Here is a 26,223-nt window from a genome sequence, read left to right on the forward strand (position 1 = left end):
AGTAATTCAAAGAAAAAAAATAGTAGAAAGACAACTAAGTGTTGATATTGCTCTAGTTTAAAAAATAAACATTAAGCTGAGAAACTCATGGATATTCTCACACTCCATGCCTCAGTCTCATAGTTTCAGTGAAATTGTTAGGGTGTAAAGTGTTCAAATTAGGCCATTAAGTTTCAATTCACCATAGAAAATTTTTAAAAAGTCTATGTTGAAAACACAGTCAATGATGTCTAGAAAATATACAGAAAGATTTTGATGAAAAATAAATTTTAGAATAAGTAAAGCAAGGGATGAGAAGGCCTTGGAGACTAGCTTTCCTAATACATTCATGCTTTTCATCACGTGGCTCACACTTCCTAATCTCAGGACCCAGTCAACACTAACTGAATGTCTTTTTTTCACACAGCCATGGACACAAGCAAGCAGATCCCTGATGAGCCTCTCCTCAGAAGCAAAAGGAGGCAAGATCTTCCAGAGATGCTCAGAGAAGTGGGACTGGGAGTTGAGTACTGGTTGATCAAGCTGAAGGAAGTCCTGGGTGTGACCTGTGCCCAGTCATTACAATATTTAAAAAGAAAAGACCTCCAGAAGCTGAAATCCCAGATACAATATCCATGGGAGAAAAGGGCCCTGGAGAAGCTGCTTGACCTGTCCCACTCAAATAGTCTTGCAGAGTTACAGGAGTCACCAGTGGAGAGGAAAAAGGAGAAGCAGGCAGAACAAGCAGTGAAAGAGCTGAGGAACTTGCTGTCAGAAGGGAGACAGAGACAGGAAGAGGCAGTGAAGAGAAAGGAAGCAGAGCTGAGGCAAGCCATGGAGATCCCTGAAGAGAACAGGCTGAAGCCTCCAAAGCCCCTCAGGGAAGTCATGGAAATCATGAGGAGAACATTCAGTCCCACGGAGCAGACGCCATCCCACAGGCCAAACCTCCCAGACAGAGATCTGGTAAGATGGGCATCTGGAGGGCTGGCCCTGCAGGGAATATACAAAACCTGCCACCACATGGACCTGATACAGAGGAGAGAGGAGCTACTCAGTGTCCCCAAGGAGTTCTCACTCCTTGGACCTCAGCAGGGCACATTGATGAAATCTGAAGAATTTACATCTTCTCAAGCAGAAGTCATGTTCACCCAGTCTATGGAGAATTTAGGCTTCAGTTTAACTACTTCAGCCAAGGGTGGAGGTTGGGGATTTAGTTTAGAAACTGAACTGGATAAAGGCAAACATTCAGAATCTAAGGAAACCCACCTAACAAATTCGGAGTGCTCTTATTTCTGCTCAACCAAGTTCAGATACACTCCCATGGCAGCCTGCCACTTCCCCATTGATCAACTCCAGTTGTCCAATGCTGCTCTTCAGGAATTGAAATGCCTTGAAGACCTTCTGGATCAGACTACAGACCCTCAGGAATCCCAGGTGCTGAAACAGTGGAGTGAAAGATTCTTCCACAGGTTTGGCTCTCATGCTAACCAAGGCCCTCTGCACCTGGGAGGAATCTACTGGTGGAAGGCTGTCTCAAAGGGGTTCCAAAGTGATCAGCTTGTTGATATAAAGCAGCAGGCAATAGAAACCCTGAATATTTACATAAGTTGTGGCTACAGTGGCTTTGGAGCGAATGTTGCTGCAGGTATAAATGTGTCAGACTCACAGTCAAAAGCAGATACTCAGAACAAAACTTTCCAAAATCTCCAAACCAAATTCCAATTATCTGTATCCAAGACAGGTGGACCACCAGAAGCAGATGACCTTGCTCAATGGAAAGCTGGCCTTGTTGCCAGCAATCAAACCTGGTGTGTCATTGATCGGGGAATTCAACTGGTACCCATTTGGGACATCATCCTCTCCAGATACAGAAGTGATTTTACGGATCCCCTTAAGATGGCTAACTGCCTGAGAGACAATTACACTTCTCTGACTGGTTTCTCCGCACAGATCCAAGAGGGAGAGGAGTTACTGAAAATTAGGCAAGAGGTTAGAGTTTTTCTAGATGGTGTGAAGTCCTGGTTGGTGTCTGATCCTGAAAAACAACTTCAAAAAATGATAGATTTCATGCAAATATTGAGTCAAAAAACAAAAGGTGATGATACTTGGATTAATCTATGCCTCACAGATAAAGATCTGCAGACCTTTTTAGTCAATACTGTCAACTTTTGCAAAATGTCTTTCAATTATAAAACAAAATGTATTAAAATGCTGTTGGGTATTCTTCTTGATCCTCACATCTACAAAGTGGAAAACTTTCCTCAGAATCACTCCATTATGCACTGGATCAACCAGCCAGAGTCAGAAGAAGAACTTGTCAAATGCTTCCAATTTTCTGAATTTATTAATATTATAAAAGATACCCAAAATGAAGTCTTGGAAGTAAAGGTAAAATCTGAGTCTCCAGAATCAGTTGAAAAAGTTCAAAGAAAGGCCACATATAAGGTCAGCTTGGCTCTCAACAGCTTCTTAAATCACCTCCAAGCAACAGAGCAGACAGACACACAGCTCTTGTTACTTTCCATTGCAGCTGGTGCAGGATATCAGGTGATAAGTAATAATTTTCAACATCTTTTGAGCCATGATGAGTTAAACTTCCTTCTGGATAAAATGCAAACTGCCTACAATAAATACCAGCAGCTGAAAACCACTTCTAGCTCCAGGGCACATGCATTTCTGGTGTTCACAAGTCTGACAGCCACAGCTGGTGTCACAGTTATTTCACCAGAAGAGAAGACAAAACGCATGGAATTTATAACAAAACATATGGAACAATTATTTTCTGAAGAAGTTGTGCATGTCCTCACTAAATGTGGGGGAGATCATGATTGGGAAAACTTAGAAAGAGACTTGAGTCTACTCATTGATGGAGATTATGAAGCTACCATCTCTTCTGTGAAAATGGATGAGGTCAAAAGAGAGCTACAAAGTCTTCTTGATGAAAAGAAACAGCCCTGCGAACCAGAAACTAATACAAATAACACACATGAAATAATAGAAAATGGAGCTTTCCTGGACTTACTCCAGCGTCTTGGCCTAGAACATTACTACCCAAAAAGGATGAGTAGAGCTGACTTCCATCTGATCTACAAGCCTTCTGTGTGCAACACTCAGCCCAAATCTGAACAGGAACTTCCCTTTTATTTCCTTCAGAAGCTACTGATGCAGGATTATAGATTGAGATACCAGGTTTTCAAAGAGGATGGAAACATAGAACATCAGGTCTCTCCAAGTATTTCTAATCAGGAAAATGAAGCTAGTAATCCATATGAAGACTTTTTTGAAGATGATGATAATCCCACTAATACTTTGATCATTGATTCCAAGCCCCACATTCACCCCATGGATATTCAGATGGCCATCTTTCACTGTGCAGATGATTTTGCCAGACAATACATTTTAACCAAACTTTTCATTTGTCAATTTGCCCTGCCCCTCCTGGTGCCAAATCCCTGCACTTCTCAAATTGAATTTTCTGTCTGGTCTCTCAGACAAATTAGGCGAAGTTGGCAGCAAGCAAGGGAATCACCACAAGGGAAGATTAGTCACCAAAGTCAGCAGATGTGTCGTGTCTCCACTCCCTTTGTGTCCTTCATTAGAGTTGGCAGTGGCCTGTCAGCTTCCAAATCTGAGATCATGAACTGTCTTCTCAGTGAATGCAAACATGATGTGTTTTTCCACCGATACTGCAGAGAAAGCAGCAAGAACTGCCTTTTGATGGGGGGTGTGGTGGAAATCTGCTGGTTCTGCCCTGGTGGGGAAGAGGAAGACAGGTTTGACAACTGTGTGACCTTCACCAATCTTCATGGAGATGCAAAGGAACATAAAAGGCAGCTCACTTTTCTGCAGGAGGTCTCTTCAATCATTGTGGTCCTCATGTCAGCTTCTAATGACAATGAAGAAAGCCGAGCAGTTGTTAATGACTTGTGGCAGTCCTCAAAATCATTGATCTGCTTGCTTGATGACAAAGAAAAATCCAAGTCCAATTATTCTGATAGAAAGGTGAAAATTGGTATGAAGAGCAAAAATGGTGCAGAATTGACAGAGGAACTCACAACTGCCATCAGACATTTGCTAAAGTTCTCTGACACTGCTCTCAGCATAGAGGACTGTTGTCATATTGCTTACCAGAAAGGATTTTTTATTGATGAAGACCAGAGTGATTTCAAGGAAGTCAAGAAAAAGGCACAAATTATAAGGTCTCTCCTAGAACAAACGGAGTTGACTCAAGTGAAGGAAAATTTCCTTCCCCTTCAGGGACAACTGTGGCATCTTTGGTGTAAGAAGGACAAAGAAATGTATCACCTAAGAGAAAAGGGGAATCGAAGCATTGAACAACACAAGAGTGAGATTGAGACAGATAAACAAAGAATAAGGCAACAACAATTGGAAAAAGCTTTTCCTCTAAAAGATGTAATGAAATTTGTGCTTCAAATTCTCTACAAGTATTCAGAAACTCACACTTTACTCTACTTCTTACAACGGATGAGTATGTTTTTGGATATCCTGACTGCAGAGCATTTGAAAAACCTGAATGAAACATTAAGTAATTTGTTTTCAAAAATACAAACAGAAAAGCGAAAATCCCAAAACAGCAACTCTTTGAAACTCTTGCAACATCAAATAGAATCCATCTCTACCAAGATTATTAATTGTACCTTAGGAATTGAGCAGTTTCTCAGAGAAATTGGCCAGATCTATGAAGCTCTGGAAGAAACTTCTTCCACAAGAGATATACTTTTTCTCTTCCTTCCCCAAATTGCTGCAGACCTGATGACATCTGGTGTCCCCATAGAGCTGATTGATGGGGATACTTCCTATGTGCCCCTAAAGTGGGTGGCAGCTGTTTTTGACAAGCTCTCTGAGAAACTGGGAGACAAACGGCTCTTTGTTCTCTCTGTCCTTGGCCTGCAGAGCTCTGGAAAGTCCACCCTACTGAATGCTCTTTTTGGGCTACAGTTCAGTGTAAGTGCAGGCAGGTGTACCAGGGGGGCCTACATGCAGCTCCTAAAGGTGGATGAGTCATCAACAGAGGAACTTGGCTTTGACTTTGTGCTGGTTGTAGACACAGAAGGACTTTGGGCCCCAGAACTCAGCAACAAATCCCAGAATTGGGACAATGAGTTAGCCACCTTTGTCATTGGACTTGCAAACTTGACCCTGATCAATATATTCGGGGAGAATCCATCAGAAATGCAAGACATCCTACAGATAGCTGTCCAAGCCTTTCTGAGGATGAAACAAGTGAAAATCTCCCCAACTTGCATATTTGTGCATCAGAATGTAGGAGAAGTGACAGCTAAAGACCAAACTATGGATGGACGAAGGCAATTAGAGCAGAGGCTAGATGAAATGGCAGCACTGGCTGCTAAACAAGAAGAGTGCTCAGATGTAACCTGCTTCAATGACGTCATCAAGTTTGATGTCAATACTCACGTGTACTACTTTGCTCACCTCTGGGAGGGCAATCCCCCCATGGCCCCTCCCAATCCTCGCTATAGCCACAATGTCCAAGAACTGAAAAGTAGAATCCTTTTGACCGCCAAACAGGAATCCAGAGGAAGTATCATGAGGATATCAGATGTAAAATTCAGAGTTCAAGATTTGTGGAGGGCCCTAGTAAATGAGAACTTCATTTTCAGTTTTAGGAACACCCGAGAGGTCATGGCCATGAGCAAACTGGAAACCATGTATAACCACTGGACCTGGGAACTCAGGAGTCATATGTTGGACTTGCAGAACCAGCTTCACAATCAGATTCAGAATAGAAAAATTCTGACACTTAAAGCAAGCATGATTGAGGATCCAGTTGTAAAGAAATATGAAACCATCAAGCAAGAATTTGAAAAATATTTCACTGAAGACACAGAGAGCTATATACTCATCCAATGGAAAGCCCATTTTGAATATAGGCTGCTAGTCCTTAAAGAGTCACTTATTTCAGACACTAAAAGAAAAGCCAATGAACTTATTCATCTCAAAGAAAGTCAAGAACTACTGGAACAGAAAAAGAAGGTATATCAAAATGAATTACTGGATAGGAGCCAAAAATTGGCTTTAAGTTTAAACGGTGAAAAATTGAGTGATGAAGATTTACGTGAGAAATTCAACCAAATTTGGGGAAAATGGGTCTGTGAAGTGTCCTCAAATGTCTCTCAAGCCATAGAACCTAACATTGATGTGGATGCTGAAAACATCCTTTTAGATCATTTCAAAAAGGAGAAAAACATAGTAGAAAAAATAAAGAGAAATACTAGAGAGGATTTTCAAATAGATTTTGTAAAACATGTCAAGATTTGTCCAGAATATTGCACTTTCTCAAAGAATTTAGAGGCCTGTGATAAAGTGCCCATTAATATGACTACTGAACGCATTTTTTCAAGATTTGATGAATCTATTAACAGCATTTGGAGTCACCAACGTGATTATGATCAAAGTGACTTCCATGAAATCCTGAGAGTAGTAGAAAATGAAGTGAATTCTGCACTCACTAAGGACAGATATATATTTACCGGTGAATACAAAATTGAATTATGTTGGTGTTTATTTTGTAGAGCATCAAAACATTTTAAGGAAATGCACAGAGCATTCAAAATAGCAAATGATCCTGTAAGGTATCTAGAAAACAAGAAAGATGATTTTTTCATGAGTTTCAAGATCTTCTGCCAAGGTGCAACCTCCATCACGTCTTTTGTTGATTTTCTATGGCAGAAGCTCACTCCTGCTGTCTCTGACACCATATGGGGGAATATGTCCCTGAAAATAACTGGGGACATACAAGCTACCTGCCCTGCATTCAGTGGAAACAGGGCTAACCTGGAGAAACACATTCTCATCTCTCTAGCAGAAGAAGAAAATTTTGATAGTTATTGGCAATACATTCATAATCCAGAATCATTTTTTAGGACTTACATTAGAAACAAAACCACAAAGTACTTTTCAGTCAACAGAGGTAAAAATATAAAGACATTTTTAAAAACAAGTTTGGAGGACATCAAGTCTGCCATCCTGTCTGCCATTCATGAATCCACAGCAGTAGCTAAAAATAAAAGCAGCACTGCATCTGAGTGGCTGGATTTATTCTGTGACTATCTGGGGAACAAGCTGATCTTCCCTCGAAGAGACTTGATAAGCATTGAGCACCAGGAAATAAAAGATATGGAGTTTCTCAAAGAAGCCATGAGTGCAGCTTTGGATCCTGCAATGAAAAAAGTAGAAGAAATTTTTTCAAGTAGGAATATAGATGAAATGGTTCCTGAAATTGAGAAAACCCTCTCTGAACATCTCTGTGGTTGCTGGAAACAGTGCCCGTTCTGTAAAGCAATTTGTACAAACACAATTCCTGAACATGATGGAGACCACAGAGTTTCATTTCATCGTCCTCAGGCTATCAATGGATGGCATAAATATAAATCAGAGCACTTTGTCATTGATTGTTGTACTAGTTTAGTAGCAAGTGATTCTTCATTTATTTTGAGAGATGATCAGATATTTTTATATAAGAAATATCGGCAGGCAGGAGGGGATTTTGCCACATGGAGCATCACCCCAGATTCATCCACCCAACCATACTGGAAATGGTTTGTCTCTCACTTCAGATCAAAGCTAGAAGAAAATTATGAGAAAAAATTTACTAACCTTGGTAAAATCCCTGATGAATGGGCAAAAATCACAAAGCAGGATGTGCTCAATGATTTGAATAAACAATAATCCTCAATGACCACATAAGATCCTTAGTATCTGAACAATGTCACAGTATATATCAACCTTAAAACACATCCTCCTTACAACTAGAACTTTAAATATTCCACTTTGTGAATGAAATGTGTAAAAAGAGATCCTTTATCACTTCAAGATTTAAGAGTTCCTGAAAAAGTATTTAATATCTCTCTTCCTCAATTCTGTCTGGATTAGAAAGAAATTACTAAAATAGGACCATATGACAAAATCAAATAAACTGTATAGAATATCTACTTCCTAATTTGAAGTATTTTTCTGAGTACTCTTTAAAGATAAATAATACCTCCGAGAAAGTCATCTTCATACAGGAAATTTAGAGTCATTGCATGATGCTCAAAGTCCTGTAGAGTGACTGCATCACGCAGTTGAACAAATATACAGATCTTGAAACTTTCTCTCCTTTCATGAATGTTTTCAACCTTTCAACTCATGAAGAAAATTTACTCACCCTTAAATACAAAATCATCTATGAAAATTTTGTGATTCCCACATAAAATGTTATTTAAACATATTTTATTCTAGCAAAGGACAAACCAGAGAATTGACCAGGATAGAGTCTTCATCAACTCAGGAAACCTTATCAAGTAAATATTGGAAATAGAAATCAAATAACTGTTTCCTTCATTTAATCAACACTTGTTGGAATAACTTTCAGTTTGCTGCTAGCTGCTACGAGCAGCTCAGAGAGCTAGGAAAACCCTTGTTTGTACAGACCTGACAATAACACCTGTAGGACAGGGTGCTCTGCTCTGGCGAGCCATCAGTGAAACCACAATCTCAGTGCTTGAGGTCAGCATTGCCAAGCTACAAGGCCAGAAACTGAGAGTTAGGTGCTTCATGGCATGAAATCCCCAACTCATAAGGCCCCCTCCCCTAGGAACAATGATCTTCCAGTCTGCCTTCCACCACATAGCAATATTTAGAGCTTCCTCATAGTGTGGCTACATTAATCATAAGATGATTGGTTTCTAGATGTTGTATAACCTGCTTGCTTATGTATGATTGGAAGATGCATTCTATATCAAGTGTAATCACTTCTGCATTAAACAAGCTTTCCTGGAGTCGACTGTGGTTGTCACCTGTCAGCTCTCACCAGCTCCTGGTGTCTGTGTGTTGACTCCGTGTCTCTAACCCTGCGACTGAAGTAGCCGAGTGACCAATTGACCACATCAGTCACCGACAGCCAGGCCTCGGAAACCGAGCCAAAAGGAGAAGAAGAGATCAACATGACTCCCCACTGGACAGCACACAAGATAACCTGAGTTTATATCAAAGCCCTATCAGATCAAGCTCAGACCATGTCACCTGCCGGAGACCAGAACACTTCTTGCTTATGTGTGCAATTATAACTTGCAACTCACAGGTAAGTGCACAACAGGTAAGTATGAAAGAAGAAAGGCCTCTGCCTAACAGCCTAATAACTCAAGGCCCCATGCTGGCCTGTCAGAGCAAAATGAACGTACTTCAAAGCATGGCCCGTGTGGGAAGAATTACTTTGCAGTCAGCTATAACACATGAATGGCTGTCTGTGGGACAGTTGTCCTCTAGTGGAGAGCCTCTAGTATTATCTAGTGGCAAAAACCCTTCCGTGAGCAAAATACTCTTGCCCCTGCAATTAAAAAACCATGAGAGCAATCCACGCTCAATAAATTATGATCAGGATGTTTTACATACTTATCTCTCAAATCTTGCAGAATGCATCCCAAGGACAAATCTCAGAAGGACAACGGGAGCCCTCTGGATCAACATCATCATAAGGCTTGCAGTCCTCACAGCCACAATTGCAACTACCACTCTTACCGCTCTCCTGTACCCCACCAAAAGGACCACACCCAACTGATTGGAAACAACTTATGCTGTTGCTGGGAGTTTAATTGGACTTTCCCCTTCTTTTGCATCAACACAGAAAAGGACCTCCTTTATGCTATTGTGCATCATTCTGTCATTCAGCCTGCAAATACATGCTTGGTGGGTAGGGGCTCCATCTCCCGGGATTCTTTTACCTGTTGGTTTGGATGATACTGTATTGCCTTTCTTGTTTGCTACTGATATTTCCTTGTGATGCCCTGTTACATCTGACCCAATAGCAAGGCACCCTTGGAATATGTCACTCTCACTTGATCATTTATGGGCCTTTACTACATTAAGAAATGTGTCTAGGGCACAGAGGTTATGTCAGTTTTCAGTTTGCCTTCATAAAGATATTCTTTGGGAACCAAGAATAGGAAGCATTATAGGTTTTCGGCTACTCTCCTTAGAAGGAGAAGCAAAAGTAGTCTCTCTCAGTGATCTGCCTACTGGCATGCGCCCTCATGCTAAAGACTCACATTATTGGCCCCAACCCTTTCTGCAGCAATGTCCATGGAGAAAATTTAAAGATATCAGTGAAGGTATACCTCTAAGAGCTCTATCTTGGAGAGACTGTCTCTCCCTTTCCAGACCCTATCTCATTTCTGATGAGCTTATTAGTTGGTCCAGACCCTATACAAAAGGTGGACAGAGAATGGAATTTTCAATAGAAACAAATACATTAATATTTAAATATCATACAGATTGGATAACCAATGCTCAAAATACAAAAGAAAGACAGACAGGAGACTTTTTGCAATTAGGCAAACAATTGTTATGTGGTGCTTACAAATGTATAGATATGAGTCTTATTGTCACCATGAATACCATTAGGTTTAATGTCTCTTTTGAAAAACCCTCAGCTAAACATGCTACTAAAGGCCATGTATGTGTTAAGCCACCCTTTTTCTTTGTAGCCTCCACTCAGAACCACAAAAGGATCATCTTTATTGTAATAATTCCCAATGTGAGTTAACTGATTGCTGGAATTCCTCAGTTAAGACAGTAGTGGTAATGAGAACACCCCCCATGTTATGGTTTCCAACAGAGGATGACTCCTCCATTCAAAAGTTTCATTTTACAAAAGATATTTCCCTTCCCAGAGGTAAGCGAGATTTTGGGATTACTGCTGCCATATGGCTGCCTCCCTTTCTGCGATTGTAGCAGCTACTGCTGCTGATGTAGCCTTGACCCATGCCGCAGTCTGGCTGGGCACAAAATCACGAGCCACCACACAGCTTGTAGATTCAAACAGCAACTCTTTATTCCCGAACTCACACCAGCCGTCTACAATCATGTTCTGGGGAAATCCACGTTCTCTGCCCAAATCCACCTCCACTGGGCTTCTGTCTCCCAAAATATATTGTCTGAATCCCATGAGAACTCAAGGGGAACTCAGGCAGCAGGATATGCCCTATTCCCAGCAGGAATAATCTTAAACCTTAAACCTGGAACCTAAACCGGGAACGCCCTAATCCGCCTTGGTCCTTGAGCAAGGTCACCTACATTCAATGTCACTGCAACATGGGGTACGCTGGCAAGGAAATTGTCATACCTACTTGGCTAATGGCTCCCAGCAGACCCAGTCTACAACAAATGCTGCAACCATTAATCAGGGAGTGCTCCATCAAATCCCTGACCACCCAGGATTGACTAAACCTGCAATTGCATAACCTGCTTGCTTACGTATGATTGGAAGATGCATTCTATATCAATTGTAATCACTTCTGCATTAAACGAGCTTGCCTGGAGGTCAACTAAGTTTGTTACCTGCCAGTTCTTATGAGCTCCAGGTGTCTGTGTGTTGACTCCATGTCTCTTAATGTTACAACAACAGATTGACCTTATTGATGAAAAAATTGATAGGCTTCAATTGAATGTTAGAGTACCCTGCAGTCCTCAATTTCTGTATAATTTTCAAACCCCTGTCTCAATAAAAAATGTAACAGAAGCTCTGCTTGAACTAGCAAATAGACTTAAGGGACCTTGGGATATGACTTTTAGAAATTTCACTATGATGCTGCATGCTCAGATTCTCAGCCTAAATGAAACCAGAGCAAAGCTAATTCTTAACCCCTCAATCTTACAATGGCTATGGGATAAATTGTCAGCTTTAATTGACCCTGCTAATTGGATCCTTGCTGGTATTGGCATAGTTTTTCTTGTTTTACTATATGCTCTTTTAAGATGGTTCCAAAAAAGGCTCAACAAAGTAGAGATAAAACAAGGTTCTTGCATGTAAGGAAAGTCAAAAAGAAAATAATGATTCCCTGGCATCCGTATGAGTGGCAGCTATGGATCGGATCTAAGTAGTACCAACTAGGGTTCAGATTTCTATGAGGGATCATGCCCTGAGTCTTAGCACTGCTCTCCTTTTCATCTATCTATGTCTCTCAGTTCGGTCACAATATTACTGTTTGTCTATGGCCTTTCTCCTTTCTTCCTGAATGCAGCCTCACCAACCCAGTGCTATGAGCTGGGCCCTCCATGGAGAAGAAATCTGAGTTTCCTGATCCTAAGGTAAATGCTAGCATGGAGGCCACAGGGGCATTTTCTATCCAGGAGACAGAGAACCCTCTCTGGGGCAATGCCTTGCACACTTCACATCACCCTATTTGGCCCGGGAAGATGGCTGGTTAGTCAATGACGGGTAAGATTCCTCAAGGGAGGAACAACCTAAGACAGGCACAGCCACAGAGGGGCCATCAGGAGAAAACTTGGGGACGAACAGAGGTGAATCACAGAACCTCACCCCCACCAACTGTGCAAAGACCTAAGTCTTCACCCCATCTGAGAGGGGTCTCCTGCCCCCATGGCTGCTTTGCTCTTGATGCCCAGCTCTGATCGGGACCCAAGAGACAGACAGAGACCTACTCAACAGTGGCTGCCTCACCACAGCAGGAAACAACTGCAGCTACAAGAAAAGGCTATATTTAGGTGTTTCTCCTTTCTCTTCCTTGGTTATTTCCCTTTTTCTGTGCTTTTCCCTTTTTCCTTTCTTCTCTCAGCATGGTTCTCCTTTGGCAAAAAATTGAATAAAAAGGGAGAAAATGTTGGAATAACTTTCAGTTTACACCTAGCAGCTATGAGCATCTCAGAGTGCTAGGAAAACCCTTGTTTTTACAGACCTGACAGGAACACCTGCAGGACAGGGTGCTCTGCTCTGGCGAACCATCAGTGAAACCACCTCCTCAGTGCTTGAGGTCAGCGTTGCCAAGCTACAAGGCCAGAAAACTGAGAGTTAGGTGCTTCAGGGCATGAAATCCCAGACTCATAAGGCCCCCTCCCCTAGGGACAATGATCCTTCCAGTCTGCCTTCCACCGCATAGCAATATTTAGAGCTTCCTCATAGTGTGGCTACATTAATCATAAGATGATTGGTTTCTAGATGTTGTATAACCTGCTTGCTTATGTATGATTGGAAGATGCGTTCTATATCAATTGTAATCACTTCTGCATTAAACCTGCCAGCTCTCACCAGCTCCCAGTGTCTATGTGTTGACTCCGTGTCTCTACCCGCCACAACTGAGGTAGCTGAGTGACCAATTTTGATCACACCAGTAACCAAAGCATACACAAACACTTTCTTCTTCCTGATTTCTTGGAACTTCTCTGTTTATGTTACAAAACTTTGAGGTATTCACAAAGTTTAGGTCTTCAAAGCCTGTATGATTTTGAGAGGGATTAAAACTGAAACAAAATGTATTATAACCATGTAAATGTGACCAGTCTGTGGACAAGATCAAATTTAATTAAGCCATTAATGATTACAAATACCCTCTAAAGAAAAAAAATTAAAAATATGTACTTTTAAAAAATCTAATAATAATTAACCTTAATTGAGTTTTAATATTTCAATAAAAATTTATTTTTCATATTCAAAAATATAAAGGAGTGCTTATCTTCAATTCAGACAGATTTGTGGCTCTTTATACTATGGCATTACTAAGGGAATTGCCCTTATACCTTGTGGTTCAGTTCTCAAAGCTGATGACCTAAAGGAATTCTGATGCAAAGAAGAAAATTTCCTCATTTTATACATAAAAGAAATGTTTGGTTTCCCTTTGCGGGTACAGTCTCTACCTTTTCATGGGAAGTTAAAACAGCCCAAGGGACAGCAACTAAACAACTTGGATCTTCAGAGATGAGAGATAGGCATGCTGACTTAATCTCCTCTGTCTGCCATAGAGGTACACATATATTATCATTTTCAAATCAACAGACTATGATCTCCACAAGCTTTCTGTTGGTTTGTTGTAAGCCTGTGGATTAAACCCTGGTTTTGCACATGTCAAGAAGCACACTATTTATGAACTATACCTTTTTATTTTTTTTCTGAGGTGGGGTTTCATTAAGATGAAATTTATGATACTCCGGCCTCAGTGTCCCAAGTAGCTGGTAATAAAGATTATTTGTTACCATGCTAGCTTTCAGAAGTCTTGAAAAAGAAAAATTATAAAGGATATAGGTGTTCTTGAACAGGATGATTTTCTCTTTTTTCTCTGAAAAAATACTCATGGTGGGAATTGGGAGGGTCTCTTAATGAAATCAACTGAAGTAGCAATGGGAACTGAAGCCCTGCACAGCATAGTGCCTGTCACTCTCATCACTGCAAGCTTTCAAATTAATTTTCATATAAATTGAGCAGTGCTCAAATAATATTTGCTGAATGTTTCTTATATTCAACAAATCCATAAAGCCTTTATGTAAGAAATATCATATATTACTTTTGATTTACAAGCCAAAAATATGTGGTATAACTGAAAAGGTTTTTAATAAACTCCTGAGGTATTTAAGCAGTGTGATTCTTAAATGAGATCCAGAGGCCAACCTAGAAAGAAGACAAAAAATATTGGTAAGAGGTAAATTAGGATAGAAAGAAGATGACTATGTTGAGATGGTGTTTTCTGTGATAGAATTAGGAAAATTAATGAAGTTGGGGCCAGAATTGGAAGAGATGACAATATTAATGGTTTGCATGTCACTGGTGAGAGACTTGAACAGAGCAGAGCAAAGGAGTGAGTGGGAATGAGATTATCAAGATGGAGAACACTGGATCTGACTAGAGGTCACAAAATTAGAGCTGTTAAGAGCTACAAAGTTAGTAGTCGTAGGGCTCTCATGGGCAGCAGAATGAGCCTCAGTAACTGAGTTGGGGAGCAGAGAAACAAGAATTGGGGATCAACATGTCAGAAGATTTAGGGATGTTCCAGTCAGTTAAGACAGAGGTGCCAAGTAGAGTGGGAAAGGAATCACAAGGCCATGGGGCTAGAATGGCAATGATCTTAGGGGAATATCAAATTACATAATCAAGGTGTGAGTTACTCACTTAAATTGGACTCTAAAAATTAGAACTCACAGATATAGAGAGTAGCATGGAGATACCATAGACTGAGGGGAAGGTGAGGGAAAGGAGAAAGATTTATTAAAAGGTAAAGTTTCAGGTAAACAAGAGGAATAAATTCTGGAGATCTACTGCACAGCCAGGTGATAAGTATCTAGGCTAGATATTGACATTATTAGTATTGCTAACATATTGAATTGTGGTTGTGTCTACACTGTGCTGACTTGTAAGTAGATAAAGAAGCAAGTCCAAGCTCTCTCTCTTTTAATCCAAGTAGTAATCACATAAGTGTTTGTGTTGCTATTTTCTCTATCTGTATTTTACTTTCTTGAAAAATAATTTTAAAATAAATTAGAAATAAAACACAATGTATTGTACAATTCAAATTACAAATTGAATTTTAGGTACTACCACCAAAAAAATAGATAAGTATATAAAGTTATGGATATGTTAATTTGCCTAATTTTCTCATTCCTCAATGCATGTGTGCATAAAAGCATCACTTTTTACCCAATAATTATGTATAATTATTATCTATAAATAAGTATAAAAGATGACCAAATAAATAAAAATATGAATTACTTAAAAAAAGATGAAAAAATTGCTGTGAGAGGTTTTGAAGGAGATCTCTTTTTCTTTGAGGCAGACAACATGAATCTAATAACCTCCAGGGAATGGATATGTCTGTAAATTGACCTGCCCACCCCCCCACCCCCACCCCTTTTTAGGTGATTTCTCTTTTGGCCACTGGAAAAAGGAATGTGAAATGTACAATTGTCATTTTCTCTTTACCTCAGAATGATTATTGTCTCCATTCCAACTCTTCAGTAAATTCTAAACAACTAGTCAACCTTTTACTTTGGTATTGTTGTATATGAGTTATATGAATATGAAATGTAAAAAATTAAGAGTGTTAAATTATATTCTAACACATTATATTATATTATATCAATCATAGTATTGTGATGACTACCAATAGTACTATCACTGTAGTAGCAGTGCCTGTAGGACCTTGGAACTGTAATCTAGCCTTTGTGTCCTCAAGTACCCTAATACTGCAATGATGGGATTCTCATTAACAAATAAATGACTATAAAATAATTCTCATTAATAAATGAAGGCATGGAATACAATGCCACCCATGGAGTAATTATACTGTGTCAGTTATTATGTTATGACGCCTACTGCAAATTCCTCATTCCTTTGTTTTTGAATAAAATTTTACTAGAAACATGCTAATAGGTGAAATAGTCTCATCAGAGGTTCATTGACAATCATATTCAACATGGACTCCTTGGGAAATCACATTTGAAAATAAAGACTTCAAGAAGTGTAATTTTGTGACTAAATCAACTGTTTTAATAACTGATTATCAGTTGTTAAAAAATTAAGTTGTGAACCAACTTATGCCATTACCACCTGAAAGAACGAACAAGGCTCCTTGTCAGAGAAAATGCCCATTTATTGAGGAACAGCTCTGCTTATTTATAGAGCCAGGGATGGTTTGACGGTTATGACAGTTTAATGGTTGAATGGTTTGACAGTTGGCATGGGGTGCTTTCTGATTGGTGGGTAAGGATCATGTGAGCCAGCAGGGCTCACCATTGGATGGCTCTTCTGGGGGGGGGGATGGGGAAGTTAGTCTTTGGAGCCGGGGCAACTCCCAACATTCCCCCTTCTTTGTTATTAAATGAGAGTGGCCATCTACTCATTCTAGCTGTTTCCCACTGAGATGGGGCGGTGTGGGAGAATCAGAGAGGAGGGAAGTAAGGAACCCCCACAGGAGGGGAGAGAGGACAGGTATAACTTCAGGAACTAGATCAACAAAGGTTCCTTACCACCACAGATTCATGATGATGTCAGTCCATTCGGCATAGGTCTCGACTGGAGGTATCATCAGTAGCCAGGAGTTGGTAATTCCTGAGGAGAAGCTGGTTAAAAGCTTGATTAGAAATCTTTTACCCACCTGAGTCTGAATGAACTTTATGATAAAGGGAAGGAATAGGCACAAGGAGTTTTTATAGCCCAAATCTAATGGGGTCTCTGGGTCTGCAAGCTGCCTTGTTGCACCAAGGGGGGTTAAGTGTTCAGCCTTGAATGGGGGTTAGGCATTTGAGCTTGAAGCAAACAGATAATAAAGAACAAGGTCATCTTGCAGCTAACTTTCTTTGGCAGACCAGCCTGTCCTGCACCTAACACCCTCAATTCCACTCTTCATTCCTAGTCCAATCTAGCTCCCTCCACTCTCTATTAAGGCTGCTCTTCAAACTTTCTCCTACCTGGGTATACCAGCTTGCTTCTGTCTTTACCTTTCTCGAAATAGCTTCTCCCATGCTCTGAACGAAGGCAGCCAAGGAAGGACGGTGGCCCATTGTTCCCAGATTTCCCTTTGAGAGAAGTCAGATCTCTTCAGATTTTATGTGAAACACCTCAACTTTAAATACTGATACTTGAAATTCTTACAAAACTGGGAGGGTAAACAAAATACACATGCTGCTCCTTAGGCCCAGAAGGCAACTGATAAAGTGCTCTCTTATGATAAAGGTAGTTCACACTTATTCAGGGGTCACCATGCTCCGGATACCTAAGTGGTCTGTCAGAAGGACAACACACAATGGTCCCACTACCGGCCAGATCCAAGCAAGTAAGGGGTCTGTAAGGAGGAGAAGGGGGTCTGGCTGGAGGGGGCCCTTAGGGTCACTTGCTTTGAATCTCCAGACACAGGGCAAAGAGAGGACCCAAGAGGGGCCAGAAATGAGGGGTAGCAGTAGGAGAACCCATTTATGGAACATCTTCAGGTATTGGGCTAAGAACAGCGACACAGAGAGGTGGAGCTTGAGGGGATCTTGTGGGGAGGGATGACAAGAGTACTTAATGACAAGTGAAGATCATTGGCTCTTCTGATGAAGGTGTAGGAGTGCTGGGCTTAAGCCTGGAAATGTGAATCCACGGGGTAAGTTGGTTATTAGACAGCTTGAGTTTGGCTACCAGGGGAGTGCACATAATTGCCTGAGCAGGACCCTCCCAATTTGGTTTTAAAGGGGGCTTTCCCCCCGGTGGGCAATAGTAAACAAGTTGACCAGGTGTTAAGGGGGTAGGGTTTTGAAAGAGACTGGGGTCAGGAAGGAGCCAGTCTTGATAGTGCCAGAGTTTAGAGTGTAGATGGAAGAGGAGGGGCAGGGCATAGGTTTCAGAGCTGGTAGGGGTTCTGTAGGCAATTCGGGAGGAACGAGGGGAGGGCCATTCATGACTTCATAAGGTGAGAGATTAGGAGGCTTCTTTGGCAAGGCTCTAATGCGCAATAAAGCCAAAGGGAGCAAATTTACCCAGTCCAGGCTTAATTCCATGGTGAGCTTGGTGAGGGTCTAAGGGACCAATTGGTCCTTTCAACCTTTCTGGAAGCCTGGGGGCAGTAAGGGCAATGGAAATGCCAAGGGAGTGATAGCGCATGAGCCAGTCCCTGAGTTATCTTCGAGGTGAATTCTGGGCCATTGTCTGATTGGATAGAAGTAGGCATTCCAAAATGGGGGATTATGTGAGTAAGCAACAGATCAACTAAGTGATCTGTTGTAGGAGGGTCGCGTGGGGAAAGGGTGAAAATGGAGTGAAGAAAAATAGTGAGACTCTGTGGACTATATTGGAATAGAGAGTGAAGAAACTGGAAGAGTTGTTGGGATCTTAGGGCGGCTCATGGAGATGCCTGATTGGCCTTGGAATTCCCAAGAGTAGTAAGGGAGGAGTCAGTTTGGTGGGCTTTGCACTGGATTATTCCCAGTTGGGAAGGCAGCCTGGAGGCTCAAAGTAGGCCAGAAATAAGTGTGGAATTAATGACTGCCATCCCTTTGGTGGTCAATAGCCCCCTTTCTTTCCAAATGGCTGTGTGGGAGATCAGGATATGGAAGATGTATTTGGAATCTGTCTATAGGGAGAGGGTTTTTCCCTCTGCTAGCTCACATGCCCTTGTGGCAGCTATGAGTTCAGCTTGTTGGTTGGTGGTATTGGGTGGGAGAAGTTTTGCCTCTATGATGAATGAGAGGGAAATGACTGCATTCTCCGCCACTTTAACCCCTTTGTGTATAAAGGAGCTACCATCTGAGAACCAAACAAGGTCCAAAGACAGCAGGGGTCCCTCAGAAGTGGTGGTAGGGCAGGGTAAAATTGTGTCTAATACCTCCAGGCATTTGTGGATGGGATCTTGTGAGGGAGAAGATGGGAGGGGGGAGGCAGGGTTTAATGGAGAGCAGGGCTGAAAAACGATGGAGGGATTTTCAAGGAGAGACAAGGAGGGATAGAACCCTGGAAGGAGGAAGTGACTGTAGCCCCTTATAAGTGAGGAAATCCTTTAGATGGTGAGGAGATGAGATGGTTAGCAGGGAGCCAAAGGTAAGCTTGTATGCTTCTTTCTGGAGGTCATGGGCTGCTGCTGGGGCTCTGAGGCATGGGGGCCAGCCCCTGATGGTGGGGTTGGATAGGTAGGCCACTGGTGCAAATGTGGGGCCATATTCCTGACCCAGAATGCCCAGACTTTGTCCCTGTTTTTCATGTAGATAGAGGGTGAAGGGTCAGGAGACATCAGGGGAGATGCAGCGCAGGTGCCCAGAGGAGGGCCTTTTTAAAGGGCTTCCCTACCGCTGAGAGTAGGGTTTCATCTTGGGGGCCCTTGGCCAGATTATATAGCGGCCTGGTGAGGAGGGAGTCCAGGCCCTGAAGTACCCAGCCAAACCCAAGAAGGATAAACTGTTTTAATGGCCTTTTTCCCTTGAGAGATAGAGAACCCTAGATGCTATTTGGGCCTTTTGTGGAGAGGCCCGATATCCCTTTAAGGCCAAGAAAGTAGGAGAACTGTGTCATCTGTTGAGTGCCCTTTGGATGGGCTAGAAGAATTTGCAGAGGTTTGCAAGAGGTGCAGAGAGCAGGATTGGATAGGAGCAAGAAGAAAAAGCCTGGACATAAGCGATATCTACCCATTTTTTGAACGCTCACAGTAATTGTAGAGATCCCTTAGAATGGAGGGATCCAGGGACCCAAAAAAGGGCCATCTGCTTTGGTTGTCTAAGGGATAAGTGGGCCAGGCTTGGGTGCTATATTTCATCCAAGAGGCATTGTAAGTGAGAGTTGACCGGCAGAGAGGACACATTACCCATGTAAGGAGGAGGAAAGAGGACACAAAGAAGGAGGAAACTGATTTATTGGCAAAAGAGGCATCCCGGCTAGAGCCAAAAAATCAGGAGTGCCTAAGTGGCAGGTTCCAGCTGCAGAGATGGGTCGTCACCGAATCCTGACAGTTGAAGCTCTCATCCTGGCCGGAGCAGGAACTGTGAGAGACCTTAGCCAAGACTTTTCAGGACCCCTCCTGGAGAGGCTGGATACTCCCAGGGCCAGAAAGAGGGGAGATGCAGGGCAAGAAAGAGGAAGGGGAGGGTAAGCGTCTCTCTAGCGGCTGAGTCTTAAAGGTAAGAGGACTAGGACTTTGGAATCTGCCCAAGAAAGGAGTCCCTGAGGGCTACCGTAGCCTTAAAGGCTGTGGCGGGGTGCTTTAATCAACATATTGCAAGAGGGTGGATTCGCGGCACTGGGGGTGAAAAGATTGGAGTCGGAGGCCAAGGTTTTTCCAAAGAGGTGTGGACTATCTCGAAATCCCTGAGGAAGGACAGTCCAGGTTAAAGGCAAAACGATATAGTTTAAATCTACGACTGAGAAGTGGGTGGCAGTGTGGGGGATCTGAATAGAAGATACAGAGACAAATCTACATAAATACAGTTATCTCCCCCAGATAAAGGTGCCATGAACATACATTGGATAAAAGATAGCCTCTTCAAACAATGGTGCTCAGAAAACTGCACATTCATATATAACATAATGAAATTGAACTCCTATCTCCCACCATGCACAAAACTCAACTCAAAATGGATCAAGGATCTGGACATTAGACCAGAAAACCTGCACCTACCAGAAGAAAATGTAGGCTAAACCCTCCTTATGTCAGCTTAGGAACTTACCTCCTCAAAAAGACTCCTAAATCACAAGAAGTAAATCAAGAATCAATAAGTGAGATGGTATCAAACTAAAAAGCTTCTTCACATCAAGGGAAACAATCAAGAAGAATAAGAGAGAAACTGCAGAATAGGAGAAAATCTTTGCCACCAGCACCTCAAATAAAGCATTACTCTCCAGGATATACAAAACACGCAAAAAACTTAACACCAAAAATAACAAATAATTCAATCAATAAATGGGAAAAGGAACTGAACAGGTACTTCACAGAAGAAATATAAATCATTAATAAATGTATGAAAAAGTGTTTGACATCTCTAGCAATTGGAGAAATGCAAATTAAAACCGCACAGAGGTTCCATCTTACTCTAGTCAGAATCGCAAGTATCAAGAATACAAATGACAATATATTTTGATGAGGATGTGGAGAAAAATGTACACTCATACATTGCTGGTGGGACTGAAAATTGGTGCAACCACTATGGAAAGCAGTATGGAGATTCCTCAGGAAACTTGCAGTGGAACCACTATTTAACCTAGTTATCCTACTCCTTGGTTTATACCCAAAGGACTTAAAATCAGCATACTGCAGTGATGCAGCCACATTAATTTTATAGGAGCTCAGTTCACAATAGCTCAGCTATGGAACCAACCTTGATGCCCTTCAACAAATGAATCCATTAAAAATGTGGTATATATACACAATGAAATATTACTCAGCTATAAAAAGTATGAAATTATGGCATTTGCTAGTACTAGAGACTATCATGCTAAATGAAATAAGTCAATCCCATAAAACCAAAGGCCAAATGTTCTAATCTGTGGATGCTAACATACAATAAGGTGATGGGGAGAGTGTATGTTCATTTGAATAAACAAAGGGAAATTGCCAATGTCTGGCTGGGCACAAATGCCACAGTCTGGCTGGGCACACGATCACGAGCCACCACACAGCTTGTAGATTCAAACAGCAACTCTTTATTCCCGAACTCACACCAGCCGTCTACAATCACGTTCTGGGGAAATCCACGTTCTCTGCCCAAATCCACCTTCTCTCCCAAATTCACGTTCTCTGGGCTTCTGTCTCCCAAAATATACTGTCTGAATCCCGTGAGAACTCAAGGGGAACTCAGGTAGCAGGATACGCCCTATTCCCAGCAGGAATAATCTTAAACCTTAAACCTGGAACCTAAACTGGGAACACCCTAAACAAGATTATCTTAAAACCGGGAACACCCTAATCTGCCTTGGTCCTTGAGCAAGGTCACTTACATTCAATGTCACTGCAACATGTCAGCAACATGGGGTACGCTGGCAAGGAAATTGTCATACCTACTTGGCTAATGGCTCCCAGCATCTCCCCCCTTCTGATTAATTAAACAACAAGCAATGTGGCTTAAGGACCGTGCCTGGTAGGTTGTCCAATTCAACATATGGTTCTTACCCGTCATGGGAAAAACTGACCTTTAGGCGTCAGCCTCCTGTCTTAGGTTGATACCACTGCAATTGAATCATACCCGTCACTGACTACCGGTCCAGCATACAGCCATACTTGTGGATAGGTCTATGCACCAGTGCGGGGGTGAGGTTCTTTGCCTCACCTCTGTTGGCCCCCAAATTTGGCCTTGGTGCCAGTGGGGGAGTGAGGTTAATGTGGCTTATGGACCGTGCCTGGTAGGTTGTCCAATTCAACATATGGTTCTTACCCGTCATCGGAAAACTGACCTTTAGGCGTCAGCCTCCTGTCTTAGGTTGATACCACTGCAATTGGATCATACCCGTCACTGACTACCGGTCCAGCATAAGCCATTGGCCCCCAAATTTTAGACCATCACTAGCAGAAGGGAGGAGGATACAGAAATGCCACGACACCAAGCCAATTGACGGCTCCTTGGGAAAAATTGCATCACTGGTGACACCATCAGCAAAGATATGTCAGCACTACCACAATTAACATGGGGTGCGCTGGCAAGGAAATAAAAATTGCATCACTAGTGACACCATCAGCAAAGATATGCTAGCATTACCACAATTCGCTGCACCAAACGATAGTTACATAGTCCAGGCAAGTTCTGCAAGCAGTTCAAAGCAGAGGAATCTATCAATATGTCCATTTCCTCCCAAAATCCGTTTCCTCCCAAAGTAAGTTGACTCTTTGATTGAGCATTACTTGTTGAGTTCTTCACCGGCACTGGGATGGAGATAGGAATTCTGGCAATGATGCTAAAGAGACATTATCCTGAAAAGAATTATTAAATATAATGAAAAGGAAAGGTGAAAGTAAACAAACAGATCTGTTAACCTACTTTAAAAACAATCCTTAACAGCTTTTTACCTAATTTAAATTAGTAAACAAACAGATCTGTTAACCACCTTTAAAAACAATCCTTAACAGCTGTTTACATAATTTAAATTAAACCATTTAAATCACGTGAATAAAAAAAATAATAATAATTCGGATCCATTTTTTCTTGAGCGCTCCTCATATAAGAAATATGGACATACGCACATACAGACATACAACACAAAACACAAGAGTGTACACAAACGTACAACACATAAGAAAATAGTAAAGGCCTTGTAGCTTTACCTAGGTGAAATCTCCATTGCAATGTTTAAAAACTCCACAGTCAAAAAATAAAACTGATCAGAAAAACATTAACCTAGGTTTGTATGAGCTCAAAAAATAAAAATAGAACCTTATGATGTGGAAAAATGCAATAATAAAATAGCTATTGAAAAAAGCATCCTGGTTAATCACTGTCGCAGATGTAAGAATGGCCAAGCTGGAGTTCTGGATATCAACTGTTATGGATTTGAGTCAAATCATCTTCTTTTCGATCTGTAGAAACTGTTTTAGTTAATCTCTCTGGAATCCAAATGGGCTGCTGTTCTCCCTGTGGAAAAACACAAACAGACCCCCGACTCCAGACAATCACTGGGTCAGGACCTTTCCATTGTCCTGTTAGAATATCTTTCCAAAGTACTTTAGGCTTATGTACATTTTTTGGATACATATGCCTTTCCGCAGCACTAAGTCCTGATGAATCCAAATTTAAAAAGTTTAGAGTAAAAAGCGTTATTTTAAGTTTATCTTTGGGGGATATATACCCCCTTCCAATTCCCTCTTTTTGCTTTAATAAGTATGTTTTAATAGTTTGATGAGCTCTTTCAACTATGCCTTGTCCCTGTGGATTGTATGGGATTCCTGTTATATGAGTAATACCAAATGATGAGCAAAATTGTTTAAAAGAGGTAGAGGTATAGCCAGGACCATTATCGGTTTTTAACTGTTTAGGAACGCCCACAGTGGCAAAATTTTGTAAGCAATGAGCTATAACATCTTTAGTTTTTTCTCCGGCATGAAGGGAGCCCATCAAAAATCCAGAAGAAGTATCGACTGTAACATGTAAATATTTTAATTTTCCAAATTCTGGCAAGTGTGTGACATCCATCTGCCAAATATGGTTAGGTATCAGTCCTCTAGGACTGACTCCAAGATTAACTTGTGGTAAAAATGTCACACAATTTTGACATTGTTTTATTATATGTCTGGCTTGTTCCTTAGTTATTTTAAAACGCTTTTGTAAAGTATTAGCATTAACATGAAACCTTTTATGAAAATTTGTAGCTTCTTCAAATGTAGAGAAAATATGTATGTCATGTGTAGTTTTATCTGCTAAATCATTGCCTAAACTAAGGGCTCCAGGCAATCCTGTATGTGCCCTAATATGTCCTATAAAGAATGGATCTTTTCTGTCCCAGATTAGACTTTGTATAGTGGAAAACAAAGAGAAAACAGTAGAAGAAGGGGAAATCCTACCAGCATCTTCAAGAGATACTATAGCATTAACTACATACTGACTATCAGAAAATAAATTAAATACAGAATCTTTAAACATCACAAAAGCTTGTAAAACTGCATTAAGCTCTACCTTTTGAGCTGATTGTTTGGGTACTAAAAATGTAAAAGTTTGATCAGGGGTAACTACTGCTGCTGTACCATTATTTGACCCATCAGTGAATATATTTGGAGCATTCATGATAGGTGTTTTTCTTGTCATTTTAGGAAAAACTACAGGATGCTTAGACCAAAAAGACAACAAAGGATTAGATGGTAAATGATTATCAAATGAAACATTAGATTTACACATGATTATTGCCCAAGTATTTAACTCATTAGCTAACTCATCAATTTGATCCATAGTATATGGAGTAATAATTTTATTGGGAGAAATTCCAAACACTCCCTTCGCTGCTTTTATTCCTTTGAGTATTAATTGTCCTACAGCCTCAGGATACCTAGTAAGAATAGTGTTAGGAGAATAAGATAAATGTATCCACAATAATGGACCTTCTTGCCAAAATACTCCTGTAGGAATATTTTTTGTTGGTAGTACAATAAATAATAAAGGCAAACTTATATCAATTCTATCCAAATGTATGTTTTCCATATATGTTTCAATAATTTTTAATGCCTTTCTTGCTTTAGGAGTTAACATGCGGGGTGAATTTGGATCTGATGGACCTTTTAGAATATCAAATAAAGGTCCCAATTCTCCTGTTGGTATACCTAGATAAGGCCTTATCCAATTTATGTCTCCCAATAACTTTTGAAAGTCGTTAAGTGATTTGAGTTGATCTACTCGTATTTGAATTTTTGGTGGACGGACCATGGTTGAGGATAATAGAACTCCTAAATAATTAATTGGAAAATTTAATTGTACTTTATCTATTGCTATCTCTAGATTATAATTTTTTAATAAGTTTGTAAGTGTGGCATAACATTCCAGCAATATGTTTTTATCTTTATGTGCCAATAATACATCATCCATATAGTGAAATATTTGTAGTTCAGGATTTTGATTTCTAAGTGGCTGGATTGCTTTGTTAACATATATTTGACACATAGTTGGACTGTTAGCCATCCCTTGAGGGAGTACTTTCCATTCATATCTCTGATCAGGACCTTCATGATTTAATGCAGGGATAGTAAATGCAAAACGTGGACTATCCTCGGGATGAATTGGAATTGAAAAAAAACAATCTTTAATATCTATAGCTAAAACATGCCAGGTTTTTGGCAAAGCAGACAATTGAGGAATCCCTGATTGAGCAGGTCCCATAACAACCATCTCATTATTAATGGCTCTTAAATCTTGCAATAATCTCCATTTACCAGATTTCTTTTTGATGACAAAAATGGGAGTATTATGGGGAGATATGGAAGGTTGTATATGTCCTTCCGTTAATTGTTGTTTGACCAGATCATGGGCTACTTGCATCTTTTCTTTAGTCAGGGGCCACTGAGGAAC

The 26,223-nt window shown here is 40.9% G+C and overlaps 1 protein-coding gene across 3 annotated transcripts in view; it reads left to right on the forward strand.

The window, feature by feature from the left end:
* LOC124088584 (interferon-induced very large GTPase 1-like) overlaps positions 1-13,050 on the forward strand; it is a 44,188-nt gene extending 31,138 nt beyond the window's left edge. For 2 of the 3 annotated variants that reach the window (XR_006850379.2, XR_009226129.1), the window contains 2 exons: positions 407-9,085; positions 9,417-13,050. Coding sequence is in view for 1 of the 3 variants with exons in the window: in XM_046438282.2 (XP_046294238.1) it covers positions 407-7,692 (7,286 nt within the window). In the remaining 2 variants the exon portion in view is untranslated. Of the gene's footprint in view, positions 1-406 lie in introns of all 3 variants that reach the window. The other variant, XM_046438282.2, reaches the window with a different exon arrangement.
* Positions 13,051-26,223: the final 13,173 nt, after the last annotated feature.

This window comes from Marmota monax, unplaced genomic scaffold, assembly GCF_021218885.2.
Source record: "Marmota monax isolate L192 unplaced genomic scaffold, Marmota_monax_Labrador192_F-V1.1 WCK01_AAM20220418_F8-fsc00061, whole genome shotgun sequence".
Lineage (NCBI taxonomy): Eukaryota > Metazoa > Chordata > Mammalia > Rodentia > Sciuridae > Marmota > Marmota monax.